This window comes from Labrus bergylta, chromosome 22 (genome assembly GCF_963930695.1).
Source record: "Labrus bergylta chromosome 22, fLabBer1.1, whole genome shotgun sequence".
NCBI classification, from domain to species: Eukaryota; Metazoa; Chordata; class Actinopteri; order Labriformes; family Labridae; genus Labrus; species Labrus bergylta.
In genome coordinates this window covers 16205602-16222754 of record NC_089216.1, presented here as the reverse complement: position 1 = coordinate 16222754, position 17153 = coordinate 16205602, and the positions used below count along the sequence as shown (strand labels likewise).

At 40.0% G+C, this 17153-nt stretch overlaps 2 protein-coding genes across 33 annotated transcripts in view; one reads left to right on the top strand and one right to left on the bottom strand.

Moving 5' to 3' along the window:
• Nucleotides 1-4805, top strand: part of camk2d1 (calcium/calmodulin-dependent protein kinase (CaM kinase) II delta 1) — a 77127-nt gene extending 72322 nt beyond the window's left edge. For 11 of the 32 annotated variants that reach the window (XM_065950181.1, XM_065950170.1, XM_065950178.1 and 8 more), the window contains 4 exons: nt 1587-1662; nt 1752-1846; nt 2385-2618; nt 2766-4805. In XM_065950181.1, the coding sequence (XP_065806253.1) occupies nt 1587-1662; nt 1752-1846; nt 2385-2617 (404 nt within the window). In that variant the 3' untranslated portion in view covers nt 2618; nt 2766-4805. Of the gene's footprint in view, nt 1-368; nt 390-1586; nt 1663-1751; nt 1847-2384; nt 2619-2765 lie in introns of all 32 variants that reach the window. The other 21 variants (XM_065950166.1, XM_065950164.1, XM_065950189.1 and 18 more) reach the window with 3 other exon arrangements.
• A 2708-nt stretch (nt 4806-7513) lies between these two features.
• ank2b (ankyrin 2b, neuronal) overlaps nt 7514-17153 on the bottom strand; it is a 104384-nt gene continuing 94744 nt past the window's right edge. The window contains 7 exon segments of the mRNA XM_065950105.1: nt 7514-10997; nt 12186-12277; nt 12406-12585; nt 13283-13447; nt 13548-13631; nt 14222-14314; nt 15867-16766. Coding sequence (XP_065806177.1) covers nt 10784-10997; nt 12186-12277; nt 12406-12585; nt 13283-13447; nt 13548-13631; nt 14222-14314; nt 15867-16766 — 1728 coding nt within the window. The 3' untranslated portion in view covers nt 7514-10783.

Sequence of the window (17153 nt, the reverse complement as noted above, 5' to 3'; positions counted from 1 at the left end):
CTTCCTTCTGCTTTATAAGCCGAGCTGAGGCTGAATCTGCTTCTTTGAACTTAAAAAAGTGAACTGAGGAAAATGCTCCAGCTGTTTGCAGTTAGCTTGTTGATGTTGTTGTCACTGGAGAGAATGGAAGCACAGGTACAGCAGCAGACGGTGAGTGTTCAGTTAGCGGGGAACAACAGTGGACCTCCAGCTGTAGAAGGTAAAAACAAACGTTTGCAGTACGTACGTGTGTTTGTCTGTGAGTGAGTGTCACTCCTTCACTTTGACTCCATCATTGTCATCACCTCCGTCCTGTAAATGTCACTCGTGTGTCTACTTACAGTAAGCCACAACAACAGCACTTACTCTCTGCATCCATTGTTTCCTAGCTTACCTACTTAGCATGAAAGGTAATTTTGATGTTGTCGAATGTTGAACCACGCTGACTAACCTTCCTGTCGGTCTTCACGTCATTTATTTCTTTGTGACTCTGTATTTTTGTTGGTTTCTGACCTGTCTGTGAACGTCGTGATTTATGGTTGATGTTTGTGCTCATCTTCAACTTGAACTTATTCCAGAGTCATTCTGGTATTTTTAAGCCATGGTCTTGTTTTCAGGGTCTGAATGACTTATGGGTACTAAACATTTGGGAACTGCTCCAAGAGATTGCTTCAGCCTGAAACAATGGGTTACAATGGGTTACAATAGCAGCACTGTAATCCTTGTTTTTGCTTGACAACTTAAATAATGATGATATGAATCACTTTTTATCTGTAACTCACTTTGCATTTGAAGCAAAGCAAAATTCAATCAGACGTTGTGAGAGGAGGTAAAGTTCTCTGTTTTAACAACATCAAAACAGTAGTTTTACTCTGCAGAATACTGGAGTTGATGTTCTACCATAGAGGTATGAGTAAGTCTGATTGCATCAAGTGACTTTTGTTGTGTAATGGGTTAGTGCCGTGTGTCGTTCTAACATCAAGTAATACGAATGAAAAACCGATTTAAGACAGAGGTAGACGACTTCTGTGCACTGCAGGGTTAAAATGCTGTTTTTGACTATTTGCAGAGAGCAAAAAAACACATCTCCCCCTTAAAAAAATGTCTAAAGCGTATTAGATTGGGTCCAATACAGGATGTTAGACATTACAGCAACAAAAACAATATCCAATCAAGGCAGAGGTAAACCAACAACTCCCATGTTCTGCAAACTAAAGTAACTTTTTTATCTAAATGGAGTGTGGTGGCTTCAAAAAGACTGATGAAACAGCTGCTTCTGGTTTATAATATCATGTTCCTCTTTAATAGAGATCCTTGATCCTTGCAGTGATGTTGTCAGACAAAAAGAACAACAATCTGAGCCTATCAGGGAAAAACACAACAACTACAGTAAGAGTGGTTGTACAGTAAACACTTGACATTTTCATGGCTGCTGTCTGAAGAAATCTACCAGAGAAATCCCTAAATGTTAATTCCCATCAGTCATTTAGACCTTTAAATTTGAAGAAAAGAAGGGGCCTAGGTTTAAAAATACTAGTTTCCTTGTTAAGAGTTCTAAAGTTGTTGAACTGGTCCTTCTCTCGTCTCTCTTTGTCTGTGTGTGTCAGCTCGTAAGCAGGAGATCATTAAAGTCACCGAGCAGCTGATCGAGGCCATCAACAACGGAGACTTTGAGGCCTACACGTTAGTGCAATTGCTTTGATTTACTTCACTGAAATATTCCACACACAACTTTGGACCTGACTCGTTTAATGTTTGTTTTCCTCCTTCAGGAAGATATGTGACCCCGGCCTCACGTCCTTTGAGCCCGAGGCGTTGGGCAACCTGGTCGAGGGAACCGACTTCCACCGCTTCTACTTTGACAACGGTAAGGGTTTCTGAATGAAGCTCTAAAAGGAGAACATATTTTAGTTTAGTACAAGATTAACAGGTTTCTCTTGATTGCACAGTTAGTATTGAAACAGGTAATGTTTCTAATTCAACTCTAGTGCATCCATTTTTTTTAAATGTTATTTTTTAGAATATTCTTTATTAGAAAGGACAGCTAAAGAGAGAGACAGGAAATGTTGGGAGGAGAGATGTGGGGATGATATGTAGCAAAGGGCCGAGGTTGGATTTCAAACCCATTGCGATGGGGTGCAAGACATAACCGCCAAGCCAGAGCCCGACTAGAGCAGCAATTTTACAGAAATTCACAGTTTTTTTTATGTTATGTTGGAAAATCTGAACCTTTTAAAGACATATCAAAGCAGGCAAGGATATTTGATTTTAAAATAATGCTCCAAGAATGAAACTCAATCGTTCAACCCAAACAAATCCTGGCAACAACTCAATCCTTTTATTTGCCCAAGCTGCATGCAACCATCCCATCTTCCAGATGAGAACTTGTTTTTCCCTCCTTGCAGCTCTTGCCAAAGGGAAATTGCCAATCCACACCATCCTGCTCAATCCCCACGTGCACCTGATCGGGGACGAGGCCGCCTGCATCGCCTACATCCGCCTCACCCAGTACATCGACAGAGACGGCATGCCTCGCACCATGCAGTCAGAGGAGACCCGCATCTGGCATCGCCGGGACAGCAAGTGGCAGAACATCCACTTCCACCGCTCCGGCTCGCCCACTGTGCCCACCAAGTAAGGTCACTATCTCCTGTCCCCCTGCCGCCACTATATCATTCACCTCCAGGTTTTCTGGAGATCAGAACACACAGAGCATCATTCAACAGTATGGTATGGTATCTTCCTAAGATTGTTTCTTACTGATTTGTTTGTTGTTTGTTTTTCAGTTGAGATGATGAGTTTTGAAGACAAACACCCTCCAGCCTACAGCAGCCAGCTGAACACACCCCGCCCACCAAGTGTCCGACAGACCCTTCAGCCAATCCCTGCCCATGATAGCTAGAGCTCCGCCCACTCAGTGTGTTGTTTACATATTGTCACTGCTGGACTGAAGATTATTGTACATGTTTGAGAGAAAAAAAAAACGTAAACAAGGGAGTAAAGTCTTGACAATATCATTTTATAGTGCGAGTGTTCATTAAGAGAAAATATTGGCAGCATGTTTTTTAGATCAGTAACTTTTAAATAGAAGTGGTTTCCTGAGGAGCCAGTTCATTATTAATCTAGCTGGTGAAATATGTGAAACTTCAGTCATCATGTAGTGGCAGTTTTCATTTAAATATTGCACATGTTGAAGACTAATGAGCTGTTGTGATGTTTGTTTATTTTTGGACCGGTATATCACATATCTGCTTTTTACTGAAGTATCTTTTCAGAATGGCGATCTATTAAAGCTCAGGCGTAGGCTTGCTTTTGTTCTGGTGATGTATAGATTTTGGTAATCGATTGTAAATCGCTCTCTTAAGTAGTAACCGTATGAACATGAGTTTGCTAATTCTACAAATGTGTTATTTCTGGTGTGACCTATCGGCAACCGAATATGTTTACTAGGAAATTTAAACTACATGTTTAAAAGGGAAACATACTTTATTTGTTTGGACGTCCATTATCTCTTTTGATAGAATGTAAACTTTAGAGATTCGTACAAGTCTTTAAGGCATTTGACCGTATTTACATGGCAGCCATTTTCTCTGGCATCATGCTAAGTGTCGGAAGCTAACTTGCTTGTGTAGTGTTGTACTTCTGTATTCAAAGTATTTAGATGTAAAAAAAAACAATGATAAATAACAATTAATACTTTGGGATTAATGAGAATTAAAACGACAATTGATTGGGATCTGTAGGAAATCGGCCGTATATCCTCAGAAAATAACATGTTTGATACGGTGAGCTACTGTTAGACTGCTGCTAAAATTAGCAATATGCAACTTACTAGCTAGAACAACCATTCAACTGAAAATGAAGGGTTTTTTTAGGTATCATAACAATAAAGGACTGAACTTTGTTTAAAATAAATAAATCTGATAAAACGTTTTAGCTACCATTAGTTAACAGTTACAGAAGGCATCAAGCAACTTTGTCTATCACATTTACCCCTTTTCTATTTTTCATCTCCAAATGATCGAAGTATTACATCGTAACAGAATTTCAGCTTCCCACCCTGAGCTTGATGTTAGAGGGAAAATGGCTACCATGTGAACACGGTTAATCTTGCAATTCCTTCCATTCAAATCATATTTATACAGTAAGGAGTTAATTTTGTGAATTTTATCACTTGTTCTATTTTCATGTTTACTTTTTATATCGTGATACTGATGCTTGTCCCTCGACATATAATTAATGCTTTCCTTGACGCCCATTTTTGGTGAAACATTCCTTTATTCTATGTTCGACTGGCGTGAACCAACATTTAACAGCATTAAGCTTAAAATCACAATGTTTAACAAGGAACAAAGCTTTAGTAGTAGAATGATGTTGAAACTGACAGTAAAGCCAAATTATGCTTTGAAATAATTATACAATTCAGTGCTGGAAAGAAGTTTCACAAATTAACATTTTGGGACAGGTAATTGGGTATTTAACTTTTATAAAATCAGAATGTTACATTATTGTTTTATTTAGGTGTCACTGTTAAATTTAATGGTTTGGGGATTGTTTGCATCACTTAAAAGATCATACTTTAAACACTTCACATTTGGATGTTTTGAAAGTTTGCAAAAAGATTAAACAGATTGGATGTTTAAGTTTATAAGTTAATCAGCCACAAGGTGTATTGAGGAGCTGTTGTTTTTTTGTTTTTTTTACATGCAACCAATTGTCCATGTTGACCAACAGATGGGACGCTGGTATAAGTTGTTACCGTGATGGGACAAGCCTGATGTATGTTTAAGAACTATCAAATAAAATGTGTGATTTATGCCAAATAACTTTTCAGACTTGGGTTTGACTTGTTTCATTGTGTCTTCCTATCCTACTGTTTTAACACTCATTCTTAAAGGTCACATATTCTCCTCTTCATCAACCAGTTTAAATAAGTTTCAGAGCTCCTCAAAACATGTGTGTCATGTCTTGTTTTAAATATTCTCTGATCCTGTATTTGATCATGTCTATAAACCCCTCTATTTCCTGCTCAGAACAGGCTGTTTCTGTGTCTGTACCTTTAAATATGTAAATGAGCTGTGTCTGACCACGGCCCCTCTCTGGAAGGGCTTGGGTGTCTGTGGCTTTCTCATTCCATGTCCTATTGTTTACTGTGAGAAGGCAGACTCAGGGCAGAACAAACACCTAGCTGTGGGAGTGTCACCCACCTGGGGGAGGGGCTACTGCCCTTTGTGATGTCATGAAGGGAACATCTCCAAACGGCCTGTTTGAGCACACATTTTCTGAAAAGTGGAGCCGGCAAAAGACGGAGAGGATGGACTTTTCTCATCATTGGGGGGTTTGTAGATGGACTAGGGACACATATTAGTGTTAGAGAAACATGGTTAAGTTGATTTTGCATAACGTGACCGTTAATGATCGATAATATTGATCAGAATCTAAACTAAAAAAAAACGACATCTGTATCTTCTTAAGGCAAGTGTGTAGGAGAGTTATGAGTCCATCAAAAAGGTTGCAGGCAAACTCCGACACACTGTCTAAATTACAGTCACAAATCATAAATACATTGGCAATGGTTTTGGACAAAAATCTCCAAACGGCCTGTTCGAGCACACATTTTAGTACAAACAAAGTATTGTAGCAGACAGAGCGCAGACTGCAAACTCCTGCACAGCAGAGTTCTGTGAGGAAGTGGGTGTGGCCTAGCAGAGAGAAAATTAGGATTGATTGCACCGATTGATGAGTTATTATTTTTATATAATGAGTAATGATGAGTTATTTTTCTCCTCTCACCCACACTCACCGGGAGTGTGGGTGAGAGGAGAAAAATAAGTGACACAGAGAAGAGTTTGGAAAAATGTAAGAAGTAGTGTTCAGGTCACGTTCAATGTTTTTGGCTGCCAAGCATTAACAGAGGAGTGCTCCTAAAACTCAAGAGTGGGCAGATTGTTTTTGTTTGCCTTTGTTTGCTTTGGAGCGATTGATAAACTGGTGCTTCCTCGATGATGGGGCGATGATTGGATCTTACCATAGTTTGGGTAAAGCTCCATGCTTCTTCTGGTGTGGGAGATGATCGTGCAACCCCTCTCTGCACCAAAACCCCTTGACAGGTGATATCACCCCTCCCTCTTTCCTGCCTCACCTCAAGACTGCCACTGCTTCTGGACTCCAATCTCTCCTCCCCTCCCCCAAACAGCAAGTCACACACCTTCACACACACACCAAGACACCCTCTCTTTCTTTAACTAAATATCTTTTCTTTTTTGCATTTTATGTAATATTGGATTGGTTGAAGTGTTGTTTGAACTCGACCTTTGGACATTTGAGAATTAATTGAATGAGATGTTTTCTTTAAATGTATAAATACAACTGAACTTTGATTTAATTTCCTTTCATAGCGTGGTTTTGTATTGAACTTAAGCTTGAACAGGATAAATTCTGCCCTGAGAATTTTGATTGACGGACTTAGATGTCTGTCTGGCACCCAATTTGACAATCGCTTGCATTCAGTTATGATACAGTAGAGCAGGCAGAGGATTGAGAAGACAGACTTTTCTCAAGTTTTGGGGGTTGGTAGACAGACTAGGGACACATATTAATGTTTTAAAAACAATTGTCGAGTACATTTTTGCATAATATGTGACCTTTAAGATGTGATTTCATAGTAGCGGTCAGCTTGTTAAAGGTATCACTCATGTCCATATTTATAGTCTGTACAACAACACTATTTCTTATTTACTGCTTACATATAAAGGGAGTAGTTACTTATGATGGATATAACCTACCATGGGTCAGCAGTTAGCTCTGTTGCCTCACAATGAGGAGGTTCCTGGTTTGAATCCCCATCTGACATTTTTTTCATAGTGCAAGGATCTGTTGGAACCCTCCCTCTTTTTTTATTGGTTCCGCACCCCAGGAACTAAGAACTCTTTTATGAAACTCTTTTTTTCAAAAATGTCGATGTCGATTCTTTTGACATAGGTGCGCATGCAGTGTACCCGACATAGGTATGTATGTCGTTTTCTTTGACATGTATCTATGTATGTATTCATGTATATATGTTTACATGTGTTCATATGTATGTGTTTTTATGCAGGTTTCTTAAAACCTTTTCTGTTTTATGACCTTGTTTAGCTTTGTTGAGAGTTTGTGGTTAAATTTGTGGAAAAATAACCTCCACGTTTTTTTCTTCAGCTGTCCTTCACTGGTCTCAAACGGGGCGACACCTGCAAGGTAGTTTAGGCAGTCACCTGGAGCTGCACGGATTTCACACTTGACATGTTTCATTCTCAATCACCTGACAACACCTCCTTCCACTTGGTGCTCTATTTAAGCTGCAAGATTCCCCTTCGCTCCCTCTTTGCTCCTCCCAGCTCTGACCTGCACTCAGCTCCACCACCCCAGCATCCACCTGTAGGCACTCCTCAAACTTCTGCATATAAATGAAAACTGTGAGGAAAAAAGTCCATGTTGACACTGATTATCTTCAGAGTCCTTTCAGCTTCTGTGAGGAGAAATAACGACACCACTCCACTTTTAACACATGAACAGTTTTATTGTTCTGCCATGTACACACTGCAGCTGCTATGCCTGGTTAGCGTTTCAGGTTCATGTTTTTATTTTAGTAATCATTTGATAAAGTCGTACATGCCCGCATAGATACTCGCACTGTTAATATGTATATATTGTTATCACAATGGAAACAAGATGCTGATTTATCAAATCAATGACGTTTCTTTTATTCTTCCATCGGATCAAACAAAACGGCAGCGTGAGGATCATCTTGTTACATAAATTCTCAGCTGTAGATGAACACCAAACGTACTTATTCAGTCTGTACAACGATTCAATCAAATCCGGTTTGTCTGCCATGGCAACCAAAATAAAACAAGAAGAGAAAAGAAATCATTTGTTTTGAAGCTTTTAAAACACATTCAAACACACACACTCAAACACACGTCTCTCAGCGTCAGCAGCTGGAGTTAAACACGGATCACAAATGGACGGCTATAAATAAATAAGGAAGTGTGCGTGTTATAACTGGAGACATTTTCTGGACTTTCAGTGGATGTGTTGATGGTTTGATAGCAGAGATAACGAGACAGAAAATGTAAAAATCAACAACAGCATTTTAAAGCAGAGCATGTTTATGTAATGAGGTGTCTGATAAGGATACGTCTGGTGTTATGCTTCATTTTATAAAAGTCAACAAACCCCATAAAAAGAACCAAAACCAACAATGCAAAGTCCTCAGATCAATGGGTTGTTAAACTCAGGTTTGCTACTTTATGACAGTTTAGATACTGTTAGACAATCGTTAATGTTAGCATTCAACCACTATATGAGAGTTTGAAAATGGAGATCAGCATTAAAAGGTCAACTTTAAACAATTCCCAGCTAACGGTAATTTCTAATAAAGATAACATACATTAGTGTTAGCTCGGGTTAAATAGAAATGTGAGCTAGCCAGGTGTTAGAAAGCTAATGTAAGTTTTTGGAAACATTTAGATGCTGAAGTTAGCATTAACTTAGCGTTCTGTATCTATGTAGAAACAGGCTGACACACTTTTTTAAACAGTCTGCTGTTGAAATCAGATTTATGCTTCATTTGGCTCTTGTGACGTAGCTGCAGAAACTTCCTAAGTTTACATCAAACATTACTATTAGCTACTGTTAGCTAGGAATTTATGCCTTTTCATCGCAGGTTGTGAGACTAGTGTTAGCCTGAAGTTTTTAAAATACTACGTTTGCTATTGCAATCGGTTTCATGCTTACTAAAGCGCTCGTGACTTCAGCTGGTGGAACCTGCTGTTAAAACACCATTGACGACTGTATGCTCATGTTTCTCTGCTTAATGCTTCTGATTTGTTGATTGATGTAATATCTCTTTCTTGTCTTTCTTTTGTTCTCTGTCTGGAACTTTGACGCTGCTGTCTTGGCCAGCTCTTGAAGGAGCTTTTTATTTTGGAGTCATTTTATGATTTTCTAGCTTTCTGCCATGTTTTTAACATTTTATTTTATTCAGAGCTTAATCACTTAAAACTTTGTCTGATTCGACTTGTATTCATTTATTTCTGACATTTTAATGTTTATAATTACATTTTTAAGTCTCTAAAAAATTGAATTCTTTGTTGCAATTTAAAATGTCTCCCGCTGTTAGCACGATCACTTTCCACTGATTTCTTTAGTCTACTTGATCTATTTTGTATTTCAATTTATATTTTCAGTCGACCTCGTCATTGCTGCTCCTTGTTTTTATCTTCATGCTCTACGTGCCTTTTAATCGCCTCCCGGGGAATAATGAAGTTTTTTGAATTTGAATTGGAAAAGATGCTCTATAATTCAAGGTGAGTCGAGTTAATGTTAGCGAGGATAAGGTTGAATGCCAACATTAGCTTTTCATTTAGCATACTTGCTTAGGTTGGTTACTGTGACTTCAACGAGGGAACCAAAAGAATGTATGTTATTGTATAATAACGGTTAGCCGGGAATTTGTTGAAACACTTCAATATGAGATAGAAAGTTAAATATTCCTAATATCTACTGCGATTGATTAAACGCTAACGTTAGCCTTAATAGTTCTTAAATACGTTTAACTGGAAATAAGAGCGGATGTCCCGCTTGAATTTCACTTCCCGTTGTCTTAGGGTTGCTGATGAATCAAAAACGAGTGAATGAGTTGTATGATTATTTGCATTTCTTTTACCTAAAATGCATTAGTGCAATGAAAAAACAAAATTTGACCTTCCTACCATGAGCAGGTCATCAGAGCTAAATGGCCGTAGTTGGAATCTGGTGCAGGGAAAAGATATTTATCAGGTTTCTGAGACTTAAAAAGAACAGGTTATAAGTTTAGATGGATTGTTGTTTTGGTTCTCCACATGGGATTTGTTGAGTTAATTCATAGTTATCTGTTAAAAGATGGAGGGAGTGTGTGTGAGCTTCAGTTTGAGGTGAGGAGAAGCAGCACAGGTGAGGGTGGAGCTACGAGGACAGCAGTGGGGGGGAGGGGGGGGGGGCAGTAAGTGCTCGCTCTGCATCAAAACAGTCATCACTACTTTCTTTCTCTCTCTATAGACACACCGTATATACACGAGCACAGAGACGGCAGCTCTGCGACAGATCAAATGTGAACACACGACACACACCAGAAAGAAGGACATAAATAAAAGTAAGAGGCAGGTGCATGGTGGGAAGACGAGAGGTGTGTAAACAGATCAGCAGGGTGATGTTTGAATGTTTAAGGAGTCCATGAGGATACACACATTCACTCTTCCAGATTCCTTTGTAACATTAATCTCATCTGTTCGGTGGCCATTCTCCAGCTGAATCGGTGCATGTACAGCAGGTCTAGGTGGGCTAATGTATTAAATGCTTTGAACTTTTTTTGGACTTTTTTTCCCCAACACAGTCCAAGCGTGATTTTTTCTTCTTCATCTCGTCTATTTACAAATGTGTACAAGAGTTCTTCAAGAAGAGGCCCGTGCGTGAGGTGAAACGTCCGAGATGCCCTCTTTGACTTTGATCAACCTTTGGTGCGTCGTACCGTAAATACAACCACAAGCAGCCAGAAGGTAAAAAAAAAAAAAAAAACGTCATTCGACAAAAAAAGAAGGGTGCTATCTTTGGTCACAAAAAGAGCAAAAGAAACACGACGTGGAGGAAAAGCATAGAAACACTGTTCTGTTATTGAACGAAAAAAGAGAAATCCAGTGATCAGCGAGGACAACAAGAAGGGGGACATCTGGATCAGAGGCAGCGGACAACACCAAAGGCTTCAGTGGAAGATGTAAGGAGCAGCGGCTCAGTCAAAGAACTCCTCCTCCTCCTCCTCCTCCTCCTCCTCCTCCTCCTGGTCATCCTCACAGTAGCGTTGGAGCAGTTGGTGCAGGTGCTGCTGCAGGGCGTCGGGCTGCAGAGCGTCCGGGGTATCGTCCAGACGCTCCAGGTGCACGTGCTTCCCTTGGGCATCCCTCACCACAGTCCTCTTCTGGGTCCGAGACTTACGCATTTGGCTTCTGAGGGAACAAGAAACAAAAAGTGTTAAACGTTATTCAAGATAACTCGGATACTCATCATTGGCTGAGGTTTCAGGTTGAATGTCTTTTAAAATCTTGAGTAGTCAATATAAAAACTAAGTCATTATATTTAATAGAGTTTTATCATTCCATTAATGTATAAAATACAAAGATGAAGTGTAAAAACACCAGTCATATCTCAGGATTGAAACTGTTTGTTACATGATATATTATGTTCCATATTTACGACGGTAATAAAATAATGACTCCAATGCCAAATGATAAGATGGTTTTGACACTGATATTCAAAGCTCACATATTCTCCTCCTCTTCAATCAGTGTAAATAAGTCTCAGAGCTCCTCAAAACATGTCTGAAGTTGTTCTAAATCCACTCTGATCCTGTATTTGATCATGCCCAGTGGGCAGGTTGTGTAACTTATCAGTAGAATAAATATAGAATAAATTATTTCAAACTCTACAAACACAGAGTTAAAACTATTTTTAGTTGTTTACATTTCATTCTGAAAGCTTACCTACTGTTCTTCAACCTGAGCTTTATTTACAGTGTTTAGTCGATCTTTGCTGTCAGTTTTGTAAATATCATATTTCCACATTCTTCGTCTCTACGTCATGGTTAGGCATCAAACAAAAGCAAAAACATCGTTATAGCGGACTAAATTATACAGTTACACGGCCAATCAGGGGGATGCACACGTTCTTTTCCTCAGAGCAGAATTAAAGCCTCAAAATGAAAATGTGTTAGACTTTGGTGCCCTCCAGTGGTGAATCTTGAATGACACTGTTGAGGACACCATTGTTTCTCAGGTTCGTTAACATTAATGGGCTTAAAGCAAACACATTCACTCCGATTCTTCAGAAGTTTATAAACGTTTTAAATAGCCTTGAAAGAGTTTGTAAAGTTCAGGTTGTGTCTGGCAGTATTGTTGCTCCGCAGATATAAGCAAAAAGGATGTTAAGTGTTGCAAAAACTTCTGTCCTAATCAGTGAAAATACCAGACAAAGGTAAATGTCTAACTTTCCTTTAGCGATATTTAAAGTCTTAATCAAAGTTTTAAAACTATCATCAGGTGTTAGAAGTGCAATCACAGCATGCTTCTATGTTAACTTAGTGAACCAGCAGTTTCCTTGTTTTTTCATTCCTGCACACCCTCATGCTGCTGTCCAACCTTTTGACCACAGAACCGTCGTCCTGCACAATCTCTTTCTCTACTACATAAGGCACGAGCACTTTCCCAAAACCTCCAGCATAGCTCAACGCCTGGGATGGAGAACAGGGGGAGGAGAGAGGGATCAGAAAACCTGCTCAACACTTTTAAAAACTCCTTTTTACAGATGCCCATGATGGAGTAATTTCTCATTTCCTGTCTCTTGGTGGAACACACTGACCTTCTCAAAGTCCTCCCGGGCTGAGGGGAGATCTGAAGCCAGTGAGGGGTCTCCCGTCTGCTTCTCCATCCTCTCCCCTCTCACCACTGTTGTCTTGACAACCTTGCTGACCTTTCGACCTTGCACTGGCTCAGCCTCAAACTCTGATGCGGTGGCTGCGCGGGGCTCCGAGAACGTCAACTGTAGAGAAGATGGTGAGATGTGCCATCATTATGAAAAGTGTACTTAATGTTTATTTAGCACAATAAGGGCAAATTCAAGAGAGCGTTTTTCTTTTCTTGGCAAGATACCTTCAGAACTACTGGCATTCCCTTAAGCCTTAGGCCAGCAACATGCCACTGTTCAATGATGATTAAATAATTTATATTCTCAGTCTCATTCCAGGTCGTCCTTGCAGCTCTAGTTTTTGCATTTACAGAGGTCTACCTATAAGACGAAATTTGCTGCACTCTGAAGTTGTAAAAGAAGCCCTGTTGATTTAAACAAGGTGTTGAGTGCAGTGTATTTCTGACTGAATACACTATAGAGAAAAACCGTCAACAGTAAATACAATATTCTTTCTGAAAACATCAACAACAACAACAACAACAGTCATCTAAGGCCCCGTGTCCACCAGCGTATTTTTTCAGATGTTTTCAAGAAGTAGAGAGCGTTAGCAGCAGAAAGCGGCCGCCTGGATGAAAAGCGAAGCGTTCATTGTCTTTTTTATTTTTACAAGCACTTTGCTGTTTTTGTGTGGCCGCTCCGAGTGCCCTAGTTGAAAGTCTGTCAACTTTTCAGAACAAACAAACGCTTCATGCAGACACTCCCGAGCGGTTAAAAAAACAAACAACTACAACAACTCTAAAAGCAGTTTGTAGATGTAGATGTCACTGACCTCTTTCTGGTCTCCCTCACTACGAAGCACCGTTCTCTTCACCACTCTGGAGACGGTGTCCCCCTCCTCGATCTGCACCGACTCCTGGCGAGAGCCCTCTATGGTCACTTCCTGCGTCTCCATGCCGTCAGCTGACACATACTTATGAATCACCTTCCGCGTGATCTGGATGACAAACACAAAAGGAGCATGTGAACCGGTCTGAACTGATTCAAAGTGTCAGTATTGATATGTTCATGCTGCTGAGGTGTGAGTGTCCCCTCACCTTCTTCACGACCATGTTCCCGTGCTCGTCTGTGTACTTCTCTTCTGTGACGGTCTGTAGTGGGATGTCTGGGAGATTATCCGCCTGTACAAAAAAACACAAAACACAAACTCAAATCAGTTAAAAAGTTAACACAATGATAACACTAATCGGTTGCAGCTGAAAAGAAGTTTGAAGCAACAAATGATAACTTGAAGTCACCTCAGAACGGGCACATACACCAAACCTACGGTCTGCGTTAAAGCCACTATTGGTAGAATTTGAATGAAATCACTGATTTCAAAGATTTATTTTGTAAAACAAAAGAAAAAAGAGAAAAGATTGAATTATTCTTGTGAAATTCAGTGTACTGTGTTGCGGTTGACCATTGTGTTTCTTTATAATACCACCAGGGGGCGACACTAATAAAAAACAAACATTCTACCCATCGTGGCTTTAATTTTCTAATAGAAGTTTTTATTGTTTCTTTAAAAGAAACAAGAAATGCAGCAGGAAAAAGCTGAACAAAATATGTAAATAAACACCATCACAAAAGTTTAGAAAAAGACTTCTGTTACAGCAAATTTAAGAGGAAACTTAATTCTATGAAGGAAGTCAAATCCAAACCAAAACCACAGCTTCCCATTAACCCAGCATCCCTCCACACTGCACCAGGCTGCTACATGCTTGTTTACCTGGATGATAACTCTGCGTCGGACCACCCTGGTGGTCAGCACCTCCTCCTCTGAGCTATCAGAGGACAGAAACCCTAGCTCCTCCGCTATCTCCTGGGAGACAGCACACAACCAGCGTGGGTCAGTACATCAGGTGTGCACAGAATTATAAACCTCAGCACACTCCTGCACACAGCACGCTGTTCCTTCTTTTCCCTTTACCTCACTTTGATGTTTTTAATTTACTAAAAGTTACATGTATGGATGGATGGAATAAAATAACAGGAATAAAAAAAGTATGGTTGTACACAACAGTGAAGTGAGATGACGAGAAGGCACAGTGATGCAAACATTTTCAAATAAAATAAACATGCAAGGATGGGAACCAGTGCGCGAAATACAGGAAAGTGTTTAACATTACACTAAATTAAAATCTGGATCTGTGTATTCTAGGGGTTAGCCAGTTTGCTTTATTACTCTTCTTCTTGTGTTGTTTTGTGTCTGCTTCTTCTTCTGCGTTTGTCATTTAATAGCTGTTCGCAACCTGGATCGGAGTGTGGATACGTCCTGTGTGACTGCCTTTTTTCACCACTCATACCTGCCTCGAACCATGACGTCTGTACAGTGAGGGTCGGGACAAACACACAGTCTGTTACACGCCTAGTATATACTGAAGTGGAAAAGTGAATGAGAGAAAATCATTGTGCACGGACAGCCAATGAAAACTGCAGTAGCTAAATGACGTACATGTGCCAATTATTCTTCTGGCTTTCAAACATGCATTATCTGAAGGCAAGGGACACGCTCTTGATATTGGAACCATTGTAGTTCAAATTATATTAGTAGTAGAATTACAGGTCACATATTAGGGAGCTTTGGTTGAATGCAAGATTGGTTCCCTTGGCTATGATTGGACAAAAATTAGCTTTCAAACAAAAATCCCTTCTGCCAGCTTTAAGTATGTTTGATTATTGATCTAGTTGGGATTTGGAGAGTTATGCATTTGCAACAGTGTTCAGCTTTTTTGGTGCATGACTGGTTTGCACAACTCTGGATGGGAGACAAAAAATGCCCTGGCATACTCCCTTACAGTTAACCAACATGGCGTCCCCAAAACTTTAAAACAGAAACTGTAAGGGCAAAGTTAGCCAGGCCGTTAGAGTCACAATGTCTACATTACGGAGGTTGAAATGTACCAGAATTTTCCTTTACATAGCAGCTAAAGTAAACCTTCTTAATTTTGTCAAAGGGTATTTCGCACACTGTTTGGAAAACCAACAAGCAGAAATCAATCAAGGAATGCAAACCGGTGCAGATGTGACCAAAAAATTAAAGGGTTATTGGTTCTAAAAGAAGTTTCAATATGTCATCAATGCGGATTTAAGTGAGGAACTGCCAAAATATCAGACCACCAATGTCAAAACCAGACTTTTCACTCGCTGGTTATGTACTATTCAAAACAGCAACTCATTGCAGTTGTTAAATTTCTGTTATTTTCTTGAGTTTAGCCACTCATGCACACAAAAGCATCCATCAGCCATGTTTAGTCAATACAGTGCACATTTGTGTGATTTTTATGTCAGTCCTGAATGCAGCACCACAGCAACCAACCTGGCCAGGCAAGACACCAGCCAGTGCAGCACTGTGCCCATGCTCGACTTCTTACCCTTCCCAGGAAGTCATCATCATCGTAATACCCTGCCTGATCTCTGGAGGGAAGTTCCTCACACACAGGGAAGTCCCCCTCTGCTCGTCCCTCCCGTGAACCTTCTGAATCGTACGCAAATTCACCAAGACTTTCACTGCCAGAAGAGAAGCGCTTGTAATCTTCTACTCGGAGGAAAGGGTGAGCAGCTAACTGAGGGTTATCCTTCAGGAGGCTCAGATCAAGGCTACTCCCAGGCAATGGAGATGGGGGTTCAGAGATATGATAGGTAATCTCATGAGCAAGTTTTATATCCTCCGGGTCAGAGAAATCAGACATGGCTTGTCTGCAGTCAAAGAATTCCACATCAGACTCAGAAAGTTGTGGAGATACTGATCCTTTACTTGGCAGTCCCTTAGAATTGTCTGATTCAAATTCAGAGACGGTTTTCTCAAATTCTGAGAGAACTTTCTTAAAGCCTGGGGAATACTCAAAGTCTTCAGGGTTCTCAGACTCGTCTTTGGCTTCACTCGTGACCTCAGCTGAAATTGAGTCACTGAACACGGGAGACAACGGGCTCAAATCATTTAAGGAAGCTTGGCTACATTCAGAAACTCTCAAGGTTTGATGTCCTGAAAATACTGCTTCATAGTCTGGTGGCACCAAAAACTGAGTGGACATGGGTGAAAAGAGCTCACTGGACTCCGCTATCTTGGTGGACAGTTCCCAGTCGGAGAACACCTCTGAACTCTCCGACACTTTGCTTGATGGCTGCTCCAACGTTGGTAGAACTGGAGTTATAGTCCTGTGGGTTGTGTACGAGTTATTGTCTAATTTACAGGTATCTTGTGCTTCTGTTGGAGCAGACAACAGATTGGTTTGTGCCTCATTTTCTGTTTGAAACTGTGATTCTCCTGGAGCCTGTAAGCAAATATCAACATGATCTAAATAAGTTCATGTAATAAAAACATTTATTGGCTAACACCATTAGAAAGACTTCAACCTCCCACTGGGTTAGCAGCAATGACAAATAATTCCCATCCAGCCAACATCTTATGGGGTTAAGAACAATATATTTGAAGACATTACAGGCAACTTTAAAAACATGTGAGCATAATACAAACAAATCAGAAGTGAGGAAAGCAATGCATATTTTAACATAACCAACACATTCTGGTTAAATTAAATTCAAGTTTGAGACATTAACTGCAATCCATTTTGTTATTAGTTCAACGAGACAAACTGAGTTATTTCCATCATCCAGGTGACATGTTAAAAGAATTCATCCCACACGAGTGAGTCTTTTCT